General features: G+C 39.8%; 1 protein-coding gene across 1 annotated transcript; it reads left to right on the forward strand.

Moving 5' to 3' along the window:
- Window positions 1–79: 79 nt before the first annotated feature.
- GNS (glucosamine (N-acetyl)-6-sulfatase) lies at window positions 80–20,413 on the forward strand. The gene is made up of 14 exons (XM_056513856.1): window positions 80–305; window positions 938–997; window positions 1,683–1,889; window positions 2,993–3,058; window positions 3,451–3,549; window positions 5,809–5,976; window positions 9,418–9,500; window positions 10,777–10,895; window positions 11,511–11,614; window positions 11,968–12,069; window positions 13,284–13,391; window positions 14,031–14,141; window positions 15,891–16,051; window positions 16,874–20,413. The coding sequence occupies exons 1-14, from the start codon at window positions 165–167 to the stop codon at window positions 16,947–16,949; spliced, it is 1,605 nt and encodes a 534-aa protein (XP_056369831.1). The 5' UTR covers window positions 80–164; the 3' UTR covers window positions 16,950–20,413.
- Window positions 20,414–21,628: the final 1,215 nt, after the last annotated feature.

The raw sequence follows: 21,628 nt of genomic DNA on the forward strand, positions 1-21,628 counted from the left end.
TGCTGTTTATCCGCCCCTCAGAGCGGAGCGCCCGGCAGGCGGGGCCTGGGCCGGGCCACGTGACCGCCCCCCCGCGCTGCCGGTCATATGCCGGGGGCGGGCCGGGCCCGCGCGCTGCCGCTGCCGCTGCTGCTGCCGCTCCGGCCCCGCTCCGCGCCCCCGCCATGTCCCCCGCCGCGCTGCTCCGGGCGCTGCCGCTGGCCGCCATGCTGCTGCTCGGCCCGGCGCGGGCAGCCCGGCAGGCGCGGAGGCCCAACGTGGTGCTTATCCTCACCGATGACCAGGATGTGTGCCTGGGCGGCATGGTAACCCTGCGGCGGGGGGCGCGGGGCCGGCGGCAGCGCCGTGAGGGGGGCTCGCTGCCCGCCCGGGGCCCGTACCTGGCGGCCGGCGGGGGGTGGGGCCGGGTCCCTCCGGCCGCGGGGTCGGTGCGCTGGGCCCAGCCCAGCCGTGCAGGGGCTCAGTGCGGCCTCAGGCCGGGCAGCGCCGCGGTGGGGCTCCGTGGCGGTGGGGCTCCGTGGCGGTGGGGCTCCGTGGCGGTGGGGCTCCGTGGCGGTGGGGCTCCGTGGCGGTGGGGCTCCGTGGCGGTGGGGCTCCGTGGCGGTGGGGCTCCGTGCGATGAACGGGGCCGCTGCCCGCGGGGGAATGAGCGCTCTGCGGAGCCGCCGGGCTCGGCTGGGGCCTCTCTGGAGCAGCCTCTGCCGCTGCAGATACCCCTGGAAAGTCCCCGCACTTGTGCTCGCTTGGGCCAGCTTGTGCAATCGCTATGGCCACGCCAGGCCCTAGCCAGAAGGAAAGGGCACTCTTAGTGTCTTGCTGGGGTGGTGCCTAAAAACAGTGGTGTTGGGCCTTTTTCCAGGCAGCCTGTTTCAAGTCTCTGGCTTTACCTGGCATCTTTGCATTTTTAGCTGATGCCCTTTTGGTGCTTTCCTTTCAGACCCCCCTAAAGAAGACTAATGCTCTTATTGCCCAGATGGGAATAACCTTTGTCAATGCAGTAAGTGTTTGCGTTAATTCTCTGAACTTCTGAGGTGTGTGCATTTCTGTATTTTTTTATCTTGGGTCATCTGAAGTCTCAAAAAATGATAACAGTTTTATGAAACCTGTAGATATGGATGTGGTTTTAAAAATTCAGTTGCTACCTACTTTCAGGTCTCAAAATGAATTTAACTTAAAGTCAGGTTTAAAATCTGTAAAGTTTCACTTTCTGAAAGCACTTGTGCTCACTTCCTTAATCTGTAAATTAAAGCTGCGTAGTCTGAATGTTCTTTTTAGAAACAGAGAAGCATTAAAAGAAGCTGCTCAAAATTTTCATCAGCTTCATGCACAATGAAAAGTCACCTCACTCTTTTAATATTCTAGTGTATCTCCATGGCTAAAATAATGGAGTGAGTCAATGATCAAACAGTATTTTAGTGGGTTCTTGCCCTATCTAAAAGCCATGTCCAGTCTGATGGTGAGAAGTTGAAGGGCATGTGCTGCAGAGACCTGGAACTGGCTTCATGTGCAGTTTTTCACTAGTGAAGATACTTGGGATATAATTCTGGGTGTCTAGAAAGAAGTAGGTTTTACTTTTGGTGAACATATTGCTCAACCTGTTAGCTGGTATTTGAAAACTATAAATGTTGACATAAAGTTGGTTTACTATCCCAGTCTTAAATCTCCTCATTCTGTTTTTCCAGTATGTCCCCAGTGCACTTTGCTGTCCCAGTCGAGCTAGCATTTTAACAGGAAAATATCCACATAATCATCACGTTGTCAATAACACTCTGGAAGGGAACTGTAGCAGCAAGTTATGGCAGAAGATTCAAGAACCATACACCTTCCCTGCAGTGCTCAAAGCTATGTGTGGTTATCAAACGTTCTTTGCTGGAAAGTATTTAAATGAGGTATTTGGTGTCCTTTATTTACTTTTTTTTTTGAGGTTTGTTTTAAGAGTTGAGTGTCCGCTGAGGTAAATTCATTGGGAGAACAGATATTTTCAGAGTTCTTTTACAGCAGTTACTTAACATTTTATTATGGAGTCAATTGTATGTGTGCTTTAGACTATTTTGTCCATTTAACTTGGTTGTAGTTTCTGGTAGTTCATGGTAAGATATAAAATCAGCCCTGAAAGCTGTAAGACTGGGTGTTCCTCTTGTGTGATGGAATTGGATTGTGAGCTGCAGGGTTTTTAACAGCAGGTTTTCTTTGCATCTCATGGTGAAAAACATAGGTGGTATAATAAAACAATGCAACATGAATTTTCATAGCCAGTCACGAATTTGTCTACTTGTGTTCCTGAGGCAGCAAGGGGAAGAAAAACTTAACTGGCTTCCTCTGAACATCCCTTGACTCAGCAGAGTCTCCCATGCCTGCAGTTAGGCCAGCCATGTAGATGGAAGAGGGCTGCCCTGAGAAAACCCGTTGTGTTGCTCTAAGGCACCCTCTGTTTTGAGTTTGGCACTGACTCAGCAGCTGCTTTCCCTGTTTTGCTGTCTTAAAGGCTAGTTGTTGTAGATTATTTGGCAGTGAAGTGGTAAGAGGCTAGCATTACTTGAAGTTCCTATCCCTGTTGGGGGAAGATGAAGGGAGCTGTTGGTCTGTGTGGAATTCTCTTTAGTATATTGTGAACTGTTATCACAGAGCCTGCAAGTGTCTTGTCACATGCATGTTTGATCACTGCTCATTATTTGATGATGTACACTATGTTCTCCAGGTTCTCTGCATATTTTTACATGCAGGATGGAGCAGGGAATAATATTTAAATTTATTAAATTTATTAAATTTATTTAAGATTTCAGTTATTGTTTAGTTATTGAACCCTGGTTCCTTTAACAGGCCTTATATGTGTTTTTATATGCATATATATGTGGTTTTTCCCATTCTGAAATTGAATTTGGCTTAACATGGTTTCTGAGTAGTGTTGAATAAAGCATATGAGTATGAAACATAATGTCTAGCTTTAATTCATCATAATTGAAACTGTGAGTCATGATCTGTCTCTTTTCAGTATGGAGCAGAAGATGCAGGGGGAGTAGGTCATGTCCCTCCTGGATGGAGTTTTTGGTATGCTTTGGTATGTGTCTTTTTTTTTTAACTAATTTTGGTTGTTTTATAATCCAACTAATGTTCTAACTTTGCTGGTCACAAAAGAGCAGGAAAAAAAATATCTAATGATTTAATGCAAATTTTCTTCTCCTTTTTCCTCAATTGTACATCAGATCTGTGGCTTTTACAAGAGGTACTCTTGCTGAGTGCCCAGAGGAAAAAACCAATTTGTGAGGCCAAAGCAGTGTGAGACAGCACTAAAACTGGTTTTATTGATGGAGACCACTTCTGAGAATTTTTGCAGTATCTTTATGGCAGATGCTCATAACCTTATTTAACAAATGCTTGCAGGCAATTAATTTGGTAATCACTGTACCTGTTGCTTTGCATAAGTATCTGTGTTACTTTTCTTTTCCACAGGAGAAAAATTCAAAGTACTACAACTATACTCTCTCAGTAAATGGCAAAGCACGAAGGCATGGTGAGAACTACAGTGTAGATTATCTGACAGATGTACTGGTAAGAAACTTTGCAAGCGTGGTGCAGAAGCTGCTTATGACCAGATAATGCCTCATGCTGGGGACTTGGAAAAGGGTGTTGGGCTGCATTAGTTCACAAATGGACAATTGTACTGTCATGAGGGTGGGTGGGCATTTATGAGCAAAGCAACACTCTGAGTATATTTAGAAGTGACAGGTTTATGTTTGAGCTGTGGAGAGGAAAGGGATTCCACCTGGCCATTTGCTAGCCAGTAGCCTCACTGAGGAGTTAATACTGACTGCTGTGCTGCAGGAGGAACAAGTAGGCAGAGATTAAAATTGCTGTATACAAGGATATGTTTCATTATAATATGCAATTTCTGTAACAGATTAACAGGGCCAGGATTTCAGTAGGAAGCATGTAAAAATAAACTTCACACCATGTTTTGTTTCTTAGGTATTATGAGGTGTTAGTATCTTGTAGTCTCAAATTCCATCAGTCTGATAACTTGTAAATATTAAAGCCTAATCAACCCTTCATAGTATATGAGGGCAGTGTGTAGCTGATCAGGGAGGTTTTAGCCTCTATCTGCGTAAAGTAGAGAGATAACAAAGATGTCATATTCTTATTGCAGGGTTACTTTAGCTCTGTTTGGCAAGTAGCAGGGCCTGTGAGTGAGGAGAATATCCCCGACTGCCAAGCTGGAGTCATCATTTGACATGCTGTAACAGTGCTTGGGTTGGTACTGTTACAGTGTATAGGTTAGCACTCACAAAAATTCTTCTCTAGGAATGTCTCCTTGTGCAGTCTTGTAGTGTTTCATTGAGACCCTGAAGAGTTTAATTCCACTGGGTGCTTAAACACGGACAACTGCTCACTAGCAACAGCACTGATTGTTTCTCAGGATACTGAACAGCTGTCTGATTAAATTTAGATTTACATCATCTAAAGCTAGATTGGAATTGATAAACCAGAAGTGAGACTCATATTACTGGCATTGTACTGGGCTTTTCTGATCCTTCAGCAGCTCATAAGCATTTTGTCCAACAGGTCACTGTTGCATTAACTGTTAATTTTGTGGTATGTTACCTGTTGATACAGCAGTGTATCATGATTTTCAGTGTGTTGCATTCTGCTTTCTTCCTGTAGTTACCAAACATATTCAGCATTTCAGTGACAGTGTTTAATTCACTGGCTGGGCAGGAATAAATTGTTAATGCAAAGTTCCTGGGTTGCTTAATGGGCTCCTCAGGCTTTCTTGTCTGAGGGCACTGAGCGCTTGAGTTTGGTATTAAGCATCCCAACACCTGAATCTTTTTACTGCACTTCTCACATGTTGCAGTTTAAGCTCCTAACGAAATAAATGTTGGCTACTGCTATGAGTTTCTGAAGGATTCTTATCCTTCCTTGACTCTGCTGTCATATAACTGAAGTTGAGATCTGCTTGCTTCGGTGCTAAATTTAAAAGGAGTGAAGAGGGAATTCCTGGTGTTTTTGTTTTGTTTTTTTTTTTTTTTTTTTTTTTTTGAGAGAAAGAAAAAGATATCCAAAATGGGATATACTAATCAGACAGGAAAAAACGTTGCAAGATTTGAATACTGAAGAACTCATCTACAATACCTTTGAAGCTTTAACTTTAAAGGCTGACCTAAAGGAAGTGAAAATGGAATTTGCAATTTCTTCTAACTTGCTACTTGAAATTGTGTACAGGCTAAAATGAAAATGCAGTGGTGTGAGTGCATTTCAACACTGTTCTTCACCAGACCTTCTGTCTTCACCCCTTGTAATCTTGCAGCTTGCTGTAGAATGAGCATAGGCTATAAACAGTGGGGGTGAATTAATTTTTTTTAGAACTATTGCTATTTCTGAAGCAAGCAGAAGTTTTTAAACTGGTGTCTGTCATATGGGAGATGACATTTTAAAGTCTCATACTTGGACTATGCTGAAGAAAGCTCTGATTTTAGTTGATTCAACCAGAGTATGGGTGGATTTTGTTGTTTGCTTGGAACAGGCACAAACTTCTGATGAGCTTTCCAGGTCTAATTAATGTAAGGGTCTAAAGTAGCAAGTCGTTTGAAGATGTGGGAAAAATTATTTAACATGAATACTTGGGGTTATTTTTATCATGAGCTGCTGTTCTAGACATTTGTAGATGAGCAAGAGGTAAGTTTTTGAAATAGTTTAAATGTTTGCGGTATTACTGAGCTCTAAATAAGTTACAAATGTCTAGTTTGGATTTGTCAAATAGTTGCTGTTTTCCTTTGAGCCATGACTTTTCTCCAACAACACTGTTCACAGGCCAACATGTCATTGGATTTCTTGGAGTACAAATCTAATTTTGAACCTTTCTTCATGATGATTGCAACCCCAGCACCGCACTCCCCTTGGACACCTGCTCCACAGTATACAAAGAGCTTTCAGAATGTCAGTGCACCAAGAAACAGCAATTTTAATATTCATGGCAAGGTAAGATAACTAGCAAAAACCTGTGTAGGTTATTCTAGTTTGTGAGAGTAGGAGGCAGTGGCCTTGACTTGCATGTTAGATTAGAATAGGCAAGTACTATGACTGCTGGTTGTTTCATCATGTTGAATTGGTGTGTGTCAGGGTCAGATAAGTTTATTGTGACTTTGAGATATTTGCACTCTAATGTCTTATAAAGAAAAACAGCATAGTGGCAAAACTGATATGATAGTGTAATGGAATTATGATTGGTAAAGATAAAAAGTGAATTCTGTGTCCCAGTTCTAGACTCTTCTGAAGCTCTTAAAAATTTCTTCTAATTGCTGTCAGTATGTTCAGGGAAACACATAGGTAATGTGCTACTCAAGGCTTGGGTGAAGAATGGCAAGAGCCCTGTCTTCCTTCACACATCTGCTTGTGGATGAGGGCAGTCCATTCCTTGAGCTTGTTGCAAAGCTTCCCCGAGGTGAAAGCATATCACACTAATCAGAGGACTCTGGAATCATGAACCATAGGACCCAGGGTTACTAAGTGCTTTGAGAACTTGTTTTTTGTTTGCTAAAATGATGTAATGTTACAAATTCAGACATTCTTGTGACAGGGCAGTACCTTCCACTGCCAGCAAATATGGCTAGATATGGTCTAGCTCAGAATAATCTGCTGCAATTTACTCTGCCAGTAAGTGAACTTCACAAGCAATTAATTTGGTGAAAACAGGTTTTGTATTTTTTATTCAAGTAATTTAAAATATAGAACCGTTGCTGTTCAGTGTTCAGTTATTTCACTTCAAGATTTGCTTCTAATCTTAAGACTGAGATAAAATTGCCTATATGCCTATCAGAAGCCCAGTAATACCTCAGGTCACTGTGACTCCTGTAGTACAGAATGAAACCTGGTTTTAACTGAGGAGTGTTTTTAGCTTGCAAAATGACCATGTGCTTATCAGTGATAGAAAAACATGAAAGGACAGAAAAGGGCTGCAGGCAGTAAAGAATACTTTAGCCCAGTCTTTTTAAGTTTCAGACTAGGGAGTGGGAATCAGACGGAGGTTTTTTCTTCCATAAAGGGATTCCAGATTTTGTCTTAAGACTCCATTGCTGCTTTTAATATATTGATTTAGAAGTAATTTGACCAGTGAAGTCAGCAGGTAGCAAAATATGTGTAGTTCCCTTATGTGATGTAAAATCTCTGCATATTTTGCATAACACAGAACAAAATGTTGGATTTCATGTTTGGCAATTAATATCTGTGGATCCAGCAGTTTTATTAGAGGAACAGACTAGCAATTACCTTCCTTCCTAGACACAACTAATGTGCATTTCTGCAGCTGGCAGTGTTGTGGTCTTGAAGCCAAGTCTTCTTGCAGCCTTCAGTGTTTTCTAGAGCTTCACTATTCTCTAGGGCAAGCATGATTCCTGCAGTAGCAGTAAACATGTATATTGGTAAGACCCTCACTGATGTTGTAATGCTTGCTTGACAGTCTTGGACTGTACTTGATTTTGAGTCTTGACTTCTAAATAAATGTTGCCTCACTTCCTTATACTGGATGTGGGCAAGGGCTACTAAGAGGAGCCATTCAGGCAGAATCTCTGCATGAAAATTGGAATTAAGCTCTTGTATACGTCACTGGTCAGAGTTAAACTTCTCCTTTGGATCCTCAGCTATGAATTGTATGAAGTGAGCAGCTGCTGTCTAGATTCCCAAGCAGAATTATTAATAGTCCAGATGAATTTTGTCCAAGCTGTTCTAAAAGAGAAGTTGAGTAAGATATGTGTTGGGTATCTCTGTTTCATGCCTTATTTTTCCTGCAAAATCAGAGCTCAGTTGTGTTCTGATTCTGCTGGCAATGCATTTTTTATTGCCTCAATCTCCTAAAATTTCTCTAAGAATGTAGCTTAGGGGGGCAGCAGAATTGGTGGACTGCTTTGTATGTTAGTGCTGGAAGAGACATGACAGGGAAGCAGATTTGAGAACTGAGTCAGTGTGAATACTGAAATCCACAACGGTGTTTGAGTGCTGTGTGAAGTTTTTGAAACTTCAGGGAAAGGTGAGAAGAACAAAATACTCAAAGGGAAGGATTCTGCTGCACTAGGTCGGTTGCCACCTGAGTTGCCCAGCATGGTTGTGCCTTATGAAATTCCTTTCCTAAGCACAGCCCTTGTGAAAGGTGGCTGGTGCACAGGTGATGTTGTCAGCTCCTTTGTTCTCTGAAGAACTTCTGCTGAGCTGAGGATAGGATTTGTGCTGTATTTCCTTACTTTTTCCCTCTTTCACCTGAGACTCACTCTCCAGGGAATTCTTTTACTCTAAAGAAACAGCTGAATACAACTGAATTAAAGTAAACTGGACATAGTATTAAGTCTCCATGCCAAAGATCTTTCCTTTAGTAGTCAAGAACAGGGGAACTGTATTTGCAGGAGATATTAGTCACTTTGAGTCCCTGAAGCCTGAGCCCTTCAGTAATTTCCTTGTGACAGGAGGGAAATTGCATAACAAGAGGCTCTACACAGAGGAGTGACCAGCTAAATACAGTCTCAAGCTGAGGGTGATGAGTGGGTCATCTCTGACCTACTAAATGAAAAAGTGTAAAGCTGCACTGGCATGACTGTATTCTTTGTTCTGATCCCCACTAATACTAACCTTCAGGTTGTTCACAACAGACCTTCCCATGTATTTGTACAGCAAGTGACCCAGCTCCGACTGATCCTTCAATGCAGGAATATCACTTTTTATATTAATTACATCATATTACTCCATTACTTTGAGGGTGTAGGTGAGGAAAGAAAAGGACTGTTTCTGAAAGTTGGGAATGCATCTAGAAGAATCCATGATGATTGAAGAAATGCTCTTGTTTTGGAGTCAAAAATCTAAATAAAATGGTAATCCTCTGTTTCATTTAGTAGTCACCAGCCCTGATTCCTTAGACTGCCAGGAATCTGACAGTGGTGCTGGTACAGATATTTGAACTCACCTCTTTATAATTATATTATTCCTTAAGTAATTTTAATTGCTTTGGGTGCAAGAGCTTTTGCCCACCTTCCTACCTGTTGGGATGCTCACCAATATTAGTCCCAAAAGTACCTTGATTTTGAGAACCAAGTTTAATCTTAGAATGATGCTCAATGCTTCACATTGTCTTCCTCAAATCTGTCTTACGCTATCACATTTTTACCTCTAAGATAGCCTTCCCTAGATCCTCTCAGTTTTCTTCCATGAACTGCTTTGAAAAGATCTACTTCTGTTTTCTTCTCATCAAGGGCTGAGCATAATATAATGTGTCCTACTCTTGAAGCTTAGATTTTACATGAACCAACAGGGAAAACTGAAGTCAGGTCAGTTTGATAGCATAGCCTGACTTTTTCACAGAAATAATTTGTTGCTCTAAGAGGCTTAAAACCTGATACTTCTCTCGTATGCTAATCTTTGTTGGGTTTTTTCCTTTAGAACAAGCACTGGTTAATTCGACAAGCAAAGACTCCAATGAGCAACTCTTCAATACAGTTTCTTGATGACGCTTATAGAAAGCGGTAAGAATTTTTTTGTTGTTTAAGGTTTCTAATCAGAATTTGTAAGGTATGGATTTTTTTAAAAAGTTGTAGCAAGTCTGGCAATCAATATCAGAGGTTGTCATTACCTTTGATAGTTCTCTGGCACCTGTCTCAGAAGACCTCAACTTTGTTTACATTTTGCAGATAATTTTTGCTTCATTCACTGCTGCCATTATTTGTCACAAAAATGACAAATCACACTTGGTCCTGCTATTGCTTTTCTTTCAGTGCACAACAGGTTTTTATTTTAAAAATGGCCTTATCTTCACTTAATTCCAGTTTCTTCCATGATGTACATCAAATGTAGTTAATCTGTCTGCCAGCTAATCTGGTTTATTAATCTTGTCTCTCAGTCTGTACATGGGAATATCTGACTGGCCAAGGGAGGTGCTAGATTCCTTTTTATAAAGAGGATGTGGAAATAATATGCAGACATGACTTGTTCCCTTTTTCAGTAGAGAGCAGGGATATTTGTTTACAATATAGATGTGTTTTGTTAAAAAGCTTTGAAACAAACAGTACCTTAAGTGTCACTCTTCATTTTGAGCAGTTACTAGGCATTATCTTGTCACTTTGGAGATGTAAACCCAAGATTTTTTCAGACTTTTGCTTTATAAAACATTAAGGTAAAATTATGCATCAAAATTTTAAGCCAAGAGAGAGCAGAATGCAAGAATTGAATAACTGGACTTAATTCAGCATGATACTAGTCTGTAGAAGGTAGTAGAAGCAGTCACTTTTCTAAACAGTGATCCCCATGACAAAGAAAAGAACTGTCAAAGGCTTTATATACATTAAATAATGGACTCTGACATTATAAGTAATATAAAGCAGCTTGTAGCTTTCAAGCAGAAAGGATCCCATAAAGACAACTAAATTCATGGTTGTTTTGCCTTTTAATATTAAACTACATATAAAGAACTAATAACAAGTGACAGGAGATAACTAACTTTTTGTCAGCATAACGCTTCAAGGTTGATGTTCACTGTGTCTGGATAAGAAGTAATCAGCATTTTGAGGTGTTTCACAGACACTACAGAAATCAACAAGAACTGAGGACAAATATTTCTGTATTTATTGCAGCCTTAAAAAAACAGTGTAGTAGTTTACAAAGGTTGTTTTTAGAATTTGTAAGCAAAATAAGTCATTTACAGTGCATATATTGCTGACTGGAAGCAAGATATGAATGCCCTACTTGCAGTCAGGCTCATTCCAAATTTCACACTCAAATGTGTAGTACTTTGTTTCTGTATAGGTGGCAAACTCTGCTGTCAGTAGATGACCTGGTAGAGAAACTAGTGAAGAAATTGGAAGTGAATGGAGAGTTAGACAACACGTACATCTTTTACACATCAGACAATGGCTTCCACACTGGTAAAATTTTCACTGCTTACTGCTTATTTGTACAAGATCCAGGAATTGCATAACCTTTCACCCTCGTGACCACTCCAGAAAATGGGAAAAGCAGCTGTGGAAAACTATAGATGTGAGAAGCACTGATTTGAATTGCAAAACAATGTGGAGTTGCAGTGTGGGGTGTTTGGGATTTTATTATTGTTTTTTTGTTTGGTTGTGGTTTTCAGCATTAATTTCTACCAGTGTATCCTGATATGCATAAAATTAGGACAGAAATAAAGGAAGGGTCTCTGTGTTCCATAGGAAGATTTGGTATAAGAGGGTTAACTGTAAAAATCTGTCAAAGACCTGGCTGTATCATATTATATAACTAAAAGTGCAGTATCTAAGCTGTTAAACTTTGTAAGATATGGCTTATACTCTGAAGTTCTCTTCTCCAATTTGTTGATATAGTTCTGATTAAGAGCCTTTCTTCTTTAAAAATGGACTGGTGGCAATTATGTGCCCATAGCAGAGGGAGTGGAACTAGATGATCTCTGTAAGGTCCCTTCCAACCCAAACCACTCTATGGTAACACAAGGCTGATAATGTAAACAAGAAGCCATTTAACTTTTTCCATCTTCTCTTGTTTAGGCCAGTTTTCTTTGCCAATAGACAAACGGCAGCTCTATGAGTTTGATATCAAAGTTCCACTGCTAGTTCGAGGACCAGGGATAAAACCAAATCAGACAAACAAGGTAAGAAAGAAGTGAAATCCCATTTAACATTGTTTCACAGTTAGCACTTTTGCTATTAATTTGTTGCCCTGCATATATATGTGTCCATTAAATGAAGCACACAGAGTGGTAGTGCAAAGATCTCATTATAAAAAAATCTGTTTGTTCCTGCTTGAATCAAATTAAGCTGTTGCAGGCCACAAAAGCAAATGAATTTTGAACTGACTTTGCAAATTCCCTGCCATTGCTTTTCAATATTACAAGCGTCCATTAGCCCATAAAGATGAAATTAGGTAGTTTTTAGATGCACTTACAAATATGAATATTTAAAATAAGTTCTGAACTTCTGAATTTAAGATCTTCTCATCTTGCAGATGCTTGTTGCAAATATTGATTTGGGTCCCACTATTCTGGATATTGCGGGATATGACTTGAATAAGACCCAGATGGATGGGATGTCACTGTTGCCACTGTTGGTAAGTAGGGACAGGGATAGTAACCAATGGTTCTTGAAGTGTTACTTCCTTTGAATGTTCTTCAGTGTTACTTCCTTTGATAGAGTAGGTTGACTCATACTGCATATTCTTTCTTTGATGTTGTTTTCATTTGGGATGCTCACAGCTGAGTGAAAAATGTAGGTATGTTTAAATGCGGATGTGTTCTCATAAGCACTACAACTTTGTGGTCATGTTATAATAGAAAGTTGTGTCATCTTTTGGATAATTCCCATTTATAATAATTCCTGTTTTGAAGCCCGTATTTTATTTCCACCTTGCATTTTTCCATCTTTTCTTCAGCGTTTCTCAGCGTAGGAGAAAAGCAGACTTTATTTTGTTCTTACGAAATCTTTTGTTTGACTCCATTTTCAGTAGAACTAGTGTTTCCTGCCAAACTCTAGAAGAGTGTGTGTGGTTTTATAAAGTAAACTTGACTTTTCTAATAGGTGAGCAGAAGCCTATTTAAATAAAGCTGCTTGCAGGTGATCTGTTTAGTTTTAATTAAATTCAGTCTATAAATTGAAGGCAGCTTACTTGGAAAGTAAGCTTGGAAGGATCATCCAGACTTTAAATGGTGCTTTGCTCTTAAAACCTTGTATCCAAACCTTAAGCTGTTCTTTAGACAGAAGAAGGTAGAAGGCACCTGTTTTAAACTCTGGTGGAGTCAAAATTGAAACTCATTGTTTTGCTGCATATGCCTGCAGGGGTGCTCTGTATTAACTGTGAACTTCCATCTTCCTCTGTCTTTTAAAATGCAGCTACATATAGACCAGCTTAAAACCTAGTTGTTTCTTAAAGCTGTTTCTTTTTTTGCTTGGTTGGTTTTTTGCCAAGGGTATCTTTTTCCATCTGTTGTGGCTATGTGATACAAGCCAAAGGGAAACAGCCTTGTTACAGGAATCCTGTCTTGTAGGATAGTAGTATCTGGCCATGTGGCCAAGTAATACTTGGTATTACTGCATGATCCTTTATAAATAATATTTTTGAGCCCTCACAGGAAGGTGTACTAATATTTTTGGAGTTTAATACTTGTCTTCCAGTTATACAAGACCTTCTAACCTAAAGCTAATTATTTAAGACTGATACTGCCTAGTAAGCAGTGGACAGACAGTGTTAGTGTTACTCCAAGCATGGAGAATTTTTTTTTCTAGTTCACAGTACAATAGATATTAAGTTGTGTTAACTTCTTGTAGAGAGGAGACAAAAATGTCACATGGAGATCAGACTTCTTGGTGGAGTACCAAGGAGAAGGATACAATGGCAGTGATCCTACCTGTCCTGGCCTAGGACCTGGAGTCACAGTAAGTAAGACAAAATCTGTTAATATTAGGAAATAGCTGCTGAATTAAACCTGTTTGGTGTGTGGGCTAACCTGAGTCTGTATGCAAGCTCCCAGTGTGTTGGTAAGTCAGAGACAGCTTCATAGGTCCTGTGCAGCATTTGACAACTGGAAGGAGATGTCCAGCCATGTGGAATTGAGATGTCCATATGATCAGAGAGATCACAAAAACCCTTTCAGTGGGAATCTATGGAGCCTCAGGGCTGGAGACTTGCAGGAAGGTGTGGGCTTAAGCCAAGTGTGTGGCAGTGGCATAATGTTCTTTCTAAACTTTCAGTAACCTTATTGCACAGCTCTTGTCTGTGATTATTAAGGCACTAGGAACTCTCTAAATCAAATGAGGTTTACTTTGCTTTACTAAAGTAAAGCATCCTGTTGGTGCTATTCTCTTTTGTGTACGTACATTTGCTTCCCAGACAAAATGCACTTAATCATGGTGAGTTTCATAACATCACCAAGTTTTTGTTTAAAAGCCCCAGTGGTAATTTGCATGTGTTAAATGAAGATCTTGGTGTTCATCTGTTAGCTGCAGTTAGCATGAGCTGGTACAGACTCCAGGAAAAGTTCATCTTCTGCCCTGAAGTTTTTGCTTGCTTCACAGCACTGCTTCCCAGACTGTGTCTGTGAAGATTCCTATAACAACACGTATGCTTGTGTAAGGACACTGTCAGCTTCCTGGGATCTGCAGTACTGTGAATTTGATGACCGGGAGGTAAGTCTGGCTGACTAGCAGATGTCAGCTGTGCACAACCTGTGCCTGTCTGCACTCTTATCAGCTCTCAAGGTTCCCATGAAGCACTCTGAAAAGCAGATTGGCATTGCTTGCAGGATAAACAGTGAAATACTTATCGCCTGTTGAGAATGTTTGACCAAAACTGTAGCTGGGTTCTGGGAAAAAAAAAGGATGTAGGAGGGGAGTGAGGCCTAAACTGTGATTATTACCTTCTGGTATCACTTAACAGCCTCACATGGAGCTGTGCTATACTGGCTTCAGTTCTCTCTCTTAGCCTTAGCCTTATTCCATGTTGCAGTCTCTGTTGAACAATAAGTATTTTTTGATAACAAACACAGCAGAGGTACAGTGTTCAACTCTTTTACTTGGGAAGATTTGAAGTTCCAGGTTAATAATTTCTCATCTATTATTTGCTTGTTTGTCTGACAAAAGTAGAGGTAAAGTTAGAACTGTGAGAGAGGTCTCTGACCTCATCTTGAGTTGTTTGGGTATAAGGGACATAAGGTTCCCCCTTCAGAGGCTGCTCAGGTCTCACTAGGGGAGCTTGTGCTGTACATACAGAAGGTGGAGTGTCACGGGGCTGATCTTTAGTTGTGCTTGTTTGCACACAGCTGCTCCAGCAAGGATTGGGGGTTGAGGCAGTTGGGTCACAGATCTAACTGTGCTGTCAGCAGCTGTGCAGGCACTGCATGAACAGCAGGTATGCCCAGTAGTGTGCACCACACATCATGTGTGGTAGTCTACAATGAGAAACTTAAGCCAGGGGAGGAAGTCCCACAAGATGTTTTTGCAGTTAGATAGTGTGAAAAGCTGTACAGGAAACCAAAATATCAATTAGCAGAACCTGGTTGGTCTTCCTCTTTCTGACAAGTTATGATCAAGTTAAACAAGTCTTGTGGATTTCTTTGTAAAAGTAGACTACAAAGTTGACTCAGTAATACTCTTCATGACACTTTGGGATTTTTCTACTAAGAAAGTATGTCTGGCATTTTTGGGTCATTCTGCTTATCTGAGCTAGCTAGAAAAAAAACAACAGTAGGGGAAGGTGCAACAATGTGGCTTCTATAACCTTGCAGTGAACCTTGTAAGAAAAAGGCCAAAGTCTGTCCAGATATGTCTTTATCAAAGTTAGACACAACCCAACCAGTTTTTTATCAGTATCATCTGCAGTCAGGCCTCCTACTCTAACACAGACAAAACTAGAGATGTAATGTACCAAAAACCAAATCTGCCCTAAAATCCTCCAGACAAACCTCAAAGTACATGCACACAAGAATAAGCTTTTTCTATTTGAAGCTCTAGCACACTTGTATTCAGCATATTTTGTACATGGAGAAGTCAAGACATCTGTATGGGTCTGACAGCTCTGAGTATCTGATGAGTATAGAATGTTGATGTGACAGTCATGAAATTGTTATTTTGAGATCCATTAGTGAAAAGATTGCCAGCTTAAGCAAGGCCTCTTACTGTGGTCTTAGAATTATAAGACTAGTGTTGGAAAATAATCTGCAGTGGCAGGTGAGTATTTTAGGTGGAAGTAGACTTTTCCAACAAAATTAAGCTACTGCAAAACTTGGCTTTCACACTGTCCTGTCTTTGACCATGTAGCTTGCATGGCTGAACACAGCTTATGTGTGGGGCTGCTGCAGTGGAGTTCAAAACAACATCTGAGACTGTGCTGCCATAAAGCATTCTGGACTTAATACAGTGCAGGAACTTTCTTTACAGGTGTTTGTGGAAGTGTATAACTTGACTGCAGATCCACACCAGATCAATAACATTGCTAAAACAATTGATCAAGAAATTCTAGAAAAGATGAACTATCGACTAATGATGCTGCAGTCCTGCTCAGGAGCAACGTGCCGTACACCAGGTGTCTTTGATCCCGGGTAAACACTGATCACTTCATTATTGTAACACTTTCAACTGTAACTATGGATTTTTTAAATTCAGCTTTAATAGAGGGTATTTGTGATAGAATATATTATTGTCATATATACTAGTTTTTTAATTGAGTTTTTTTGACACTTCTTTTTTAATGGTTCATCTGTATTTTAACTTACCATGTATAAGTTTGATGGTATGAATACTAGGACTTCAGTGTTGTCAGACATTGACTTAGCAGAGCTGTACACTTCAGCTGTTCTGAGTAGTCAAGAGACTGATATCAGGTTTGCCTGCAAGCCAGGAAAAGCTCTGCTGGTTTCTATAGGCAGACATTTTCCAAGTACTAGCTCTGATTGTTCCTGGAGATGCTGTTTGCAAGAACATTTCCTGCAGGACCTGAGCTGTCTGTGTTTGCTGTTGAAAGTAAATAGCACTTTGTGTCTCAAAACTCACTCACTAATCATACCAAGGCTTTTTTTAAAGCAGTATTTAAAATGTCCTTACAGTGTCCTTAAGATGCTATGTAAGTTTGGCATTTGGGACAGCAAAGCTTCCTGTTAGAATATATCTCCTGAATGCTTGATGTCGTAGATGCCCCTATGCTGCTGTACATTGTAGCTAGGATTTATTTCTTTGGAGACTCAGCTTTTTGGTTGCATGTTGTTATAGTTTATCTGTTGTAATAGAAATCGTCACTGCTGTGTACTGCTGAGAAAGCAGATTCTCACATAGCTTTGTACCAGAGCTCTTGTAGCACATAGGTCTCTCTAGAAGTGCTGGTCACTGCAAGGCAAGCAGCTCACACTGACTGTTCCTCTCTGCAGGTACAGGTTTGACCCACGGCTCATGTTCAGCAATCACGGCCTACGCGCTCGGAGGTTTTCTGCACAGTTCTTGTAAGACCCTTAAGAGCCTCTTGCAATGGGCTCCTACTGACCAGTTTCTCCAGTGACTGCAGCAGGTCTGTCTCTAACTTTAGCTGATTACAGCTGGAAGACTTTTAATGGGCTTTTCAAACCCTGTTTGGAAGGAAACCCCTTGTCTTTAGCTGGTTGCCTTGTGCAATATATATATTTTACAGCTGAACTCTAACTGTAAATTGTTAGACACAGCTAATCTGTCTTGCTCAGATTGTTGATTACCACCTTTGTCTTTTGAGTACCTTTTCATATCACAGGCACAGAGGTGAACTTATGCCTATGAATCTGAACAGTTTATTTTGTTCTAAAAAAGAAATAAATGTGTATTTGAATCAGGTTAGATAGGCAGGTGCTATTGCACAGCAATGCTTACCTATATTCAGTGTCACAGACCTTCTTAAAAGCTATGCTTAATTATAGGTTTCCTGTACTGAGCTCCAGGCTGTTAAGGACAATAGCAAACTAGCCCAAAAGAGAGTATAGGAGGGCATTAGTCAAAAGTGTAGGATCCGACTAGCAAGTGTCTTGTGCAGAATTAAAATCCATCTGCTAAATAGTTTCTTTCAATGAGAGCACTTTAGATGAGACCAATGAATTTTGTAGGACAGGTTGCAAATAAGAATGTAATTTCAGCCTCCTGGTTTGAAATGCTGGGCTGGGTTACTATGTACTACTGAAAAACCTCTTAGGGTTTTAGACTGACTTCCTAGTGAGTAAAGAGATTGTTGAGACTAACAAGCATTCGAGAAGTGTGCCTGTGCTTTGAGCTAACTCTTAAGTCTGTTTTTAATACACAAACAGAAGTAATACTAAAATTTAAAAAAAATCCAACAACCAGGGCACCACAGTATAGGTGATCTGTCTCTAACCTCCAAATGTCTTGAATTGTCTAACTTTTCTTATGTTGATTAGATTCTTAAAGGTAAATTATTTTGAAAGTAAACTAGGGTAAAAATAAATCATAGAATCATTTTTCACTAGATATTAGGCTAAGAGCTATTTTAGGCAGTTTAAATACTTCATAGAGTGTTGCTTTTGGTTGAGACCCAACTACTTGGAACCTGCAAAAAAGTGGCCTTTACACCAAAGGTCTGCATGTCAGAAGTCACTTGGTTTCCCTGCAGGAGGATGGTGTCTTTTCAAACTTCTTATTGCTTATCTGAAATGCAGCCATCATGTGCACTCAAACTTGAGTATCTTTCCAAATCTTGAAAAACACACAAACTTGCATTATCATGTAACTTCTATATAGATTCACTGGCAAAACACCATCTGGAAACATTGAATTATGGATCTTCTGCAAGACAAGTTTTGTGTTGCTTGTGGGCAAATCAACTCAGTTTTCTGGCATGATAATCATTCCCTTGTCAAACAAACTGTAGCAAAACTATTTAGTGTTATTTTACATCTCTTACCCCTGTAGAGAGCATGATTATTTCAACTAATCAGTAAGTAGGCAATGAAGTATGACTCAAAACTGTGAAGGTTTTGAGTGCGCACCCCAGTGTGCAGATCCACCAACTGGATACAAGCAATGCTACAGCAAAATATGCTGAGCTTTTTTGGCTTTTAATTCTGAGGCATAGAAGTTGTCCTTCATGTAGCTTAGAGATGCAAACTTCTGTGGTAGTCTACAGGTTAGATTTTTATAGAACTTTTGTTTCAAATCTCTCAGAAGTGACCAAATACTTGGAAGAAAAAAAAAAATAGGTTGAAAGGTGACTTTTTCAGCTGAGGCATCTGCATAAATGCAGAGGGTTTTGGATATTCAGCCTCCTTGCATGCTTTCAAAAACTCAGGATTTTTTTTTTTCTCAACTACAACTGTAGCTTTATCCTGCTTTTTTTTTCTTTTTTCTCGAGCTTTAGTATTGGCTATCAGTATCCTTTATATACTGTTTTGTCTCTAGAAACCAAACCAAAGTTGTCTTCATGCTCTCAACACTGAGCTCATGTAGGTAGTGTTTTGCTTGTGGAATTGTAGCAGTTTAGACCTGTTATTTGTTTAAACTTCATTTTGGTACCTGTGTAGAGGCTACTGTGAAATACATTAACTGCTGCACATTAAACCCTCATCATCTTATCAAATCTGGGTTGTACATCAAGTTTCAGTGCAAGTAATGTGTATTCTCTTGCTCCTTATTAGAAAAAACATTTCTGTACCCATAACAGTGTTTATCTCTAATAGAGTCTCTTCTTAAAGTGATTTTAAGCCCTGGCAAGGACACTTTCTTTTGAATTATTTATTTTTTTTGCCTAATTAGTAATATGAAAGTTGACAATTGGTGTAGATTATTCAGTATGAGTGACCAGATGTTTTATCCAAATTAATACTCTTGCACATACCTGTAAAACATTTCTAGCAAGGCTCAGTACTTTAACACACTCGAGAGAACCACACTACACCTGAAATCTGGCATAAGTAGTAAATATTCTATTAAATTGATATTCAGAATTAAATTAATCACTCTTTACACTTAGTGGTTCAGGAGAATATTTTATTTGCTCCCACATTTGATAAAGACTTAATTGCTAAGCATGCAATTGAAGGAAGAACAGGAACCAAGAGCTGCCTGCCTTCTAAAAGAGCAGTTTATCACCTTTGTCTGTTGCCATAAAGCAGTTAATTCTGAATATTTTTACAGCCTCAGATGAACAGTGTTAATTCTTAACCTTGATAATAAAAACCACTATGAAGGATCTTTAACTCTTACCCAGATCTAATTCCCAACTAAGTTGTTTTAAAACTAAATGGTCTTTCTGGATATTCCCTTTCATGTGTTATTTGACCATGACTGCATCTATACCTCTTGTTAAGGAAGGCATTCATGTTAAATGTACAGAGTTTTAAATAAAGGGCCTTACTGGTACAGAGTTGAGTTTAGATAAAATGTGATCATGATTTTTACTTCTTTTAAAAAATCATTATTATCAAAAGCAGAGCTGTGATTTTTTTAATGAGCTGATCTGGTAAAGTAGATACTATACAGAGAGAAATACAATTAATAACTTCATTATGTTACCCTAACACAAACCAACATTTGTTATCATCACTTGAGCATAAGCAAATACAACCAGTACCTGCTCACCCAGCATGGGCCCAGAAACCTGGGCTTCTTCATTTTTGGGAATGGAACTGTAGCAGGGACATGTATGTGGAAACACACACCCAAAGCAGATATCATACCTTTTCAATCAAGTTAAATTTGAGACTGATTCATCAAGCTGAGTACAATGTGTTAATATAATGAAACAACTGTCATTTATTGTGATTCAATTAAAATGAATTTTCTTTGTATGTCTCTATGTGAGCACATGTTGCTATAGCATGTTGTGAGTGTATTTCTGCTGTTTTGAACATCTGTTTAGAAAGTGCCCTTCCAGAGGACCCTGTTCACTGCTGCACTTTTGAAGAAAGAAAAAATAAACTGCCTATCAAACTTCCTATCTTTGGTATTGAGCTTGAGTTAAACCTTCCTACAGAAATAAGCCGTGTCATGTGTCTAATTGCTGAATTCCTCTTTTATAAGCCTTTAAAAGCCTCTGCTTTACTGCCCTCTTGCCTAACAAGGGCTACTTCATATGGCCACAGGGAATCTTACTAGTGTCTAGCAGGACAGCACCTGACTACTTTGTACTGGGAAGAAACCCTGAGGTGAGGGAACAAATTCAAATGTGACCTGTACTTGCTTGCATTTCCTTGGAAACTGGTGTAGTTGAATAGATGGAAAACAGAAAGCACAGTGGAGAAATTTCTGTTCATAATTAGGACCAACATGTTCTGCCCCAGGAAAGAGGAAGAATAAAATCCCATGTGAGGCTTTTTCCAAAATGGGAACTGTGACCAACAATAAGATACATATTACTTCTTCACCTCAGTCTCTGTTACAGAGCTGAATTTCCTGGATGATTCTGTTTAAAAATACTACATTGATTTCCTGAACTATAGCAGACAGTGACTTGTTGTTACACCTTTACCATATTTAAGTCTGAAGCTTTCACAACCTATTAAAACACGTATTTCTGCATTTTATTTGCATTTTTGCTGAACCATGTGATGTCAGTTTCATTTCTCCTTCAGCATGGAGGTAAGCAGTATTCCATTAAGTAGACAAAAATATTTAATGGCTGCTTGCAACATTGCTTGCTGTCTTTTGATGTTCCGGCTTATGAAAACTACAAAGTTTACTGTAGCACCACAAGAAAGGGCAGCTCTGTAGTACTTAGCTAGATACTCCCATCACGGACAGCCCAAGTGACCCTACCATCAGGGTCATGGAAGCTTTCCACATCTTCTTGTCATTAATTTCTAAGAACAAGCCATGTGTGTGAAGAAAACTGCTGTTGCAAGGCTAAAGGAATCACCTGTTTTAGAAAAATAAATATACAGCCTTAATAGTTCATTCAAGGGATGGGGCAGGGGAATTCCATGATTAGAAAGAAAGGGCAATGCTAGTATATTGCTTTCCAGATGCTACTCTAGTCAGATTCAGCTGTCAGTAGTTTGATAAAATCCACTGTACTGTGTTTAAAGCTGTGGTCCAGTCAGTGCTTACAAATCTCAAAGTAATCTGCTTTCTCAAGGTGTTGAAGTTGTTTGAACTTATTCCAGCTGCCACAATCCACACATTTTTCTAAAAGCGGGAATAAGAGAGACTTC

This window comes from Oenanthe melanoleuca, chromosome 1A (genome assembly GCF_029582105.1).
Source record: "Oenanthe melanoleuca isolate GR-GAL-2019-014 chromosome 1A, OMel1.0, whole genome shotgun sequence".
Taxonomy (NCBI): domain Eukaryota; kingdom Metazoa; phylum Chordata; class Aves; order Passeriformes; family Muscicapidae; genus Oenanthe; species Oenanthe melanoleuca.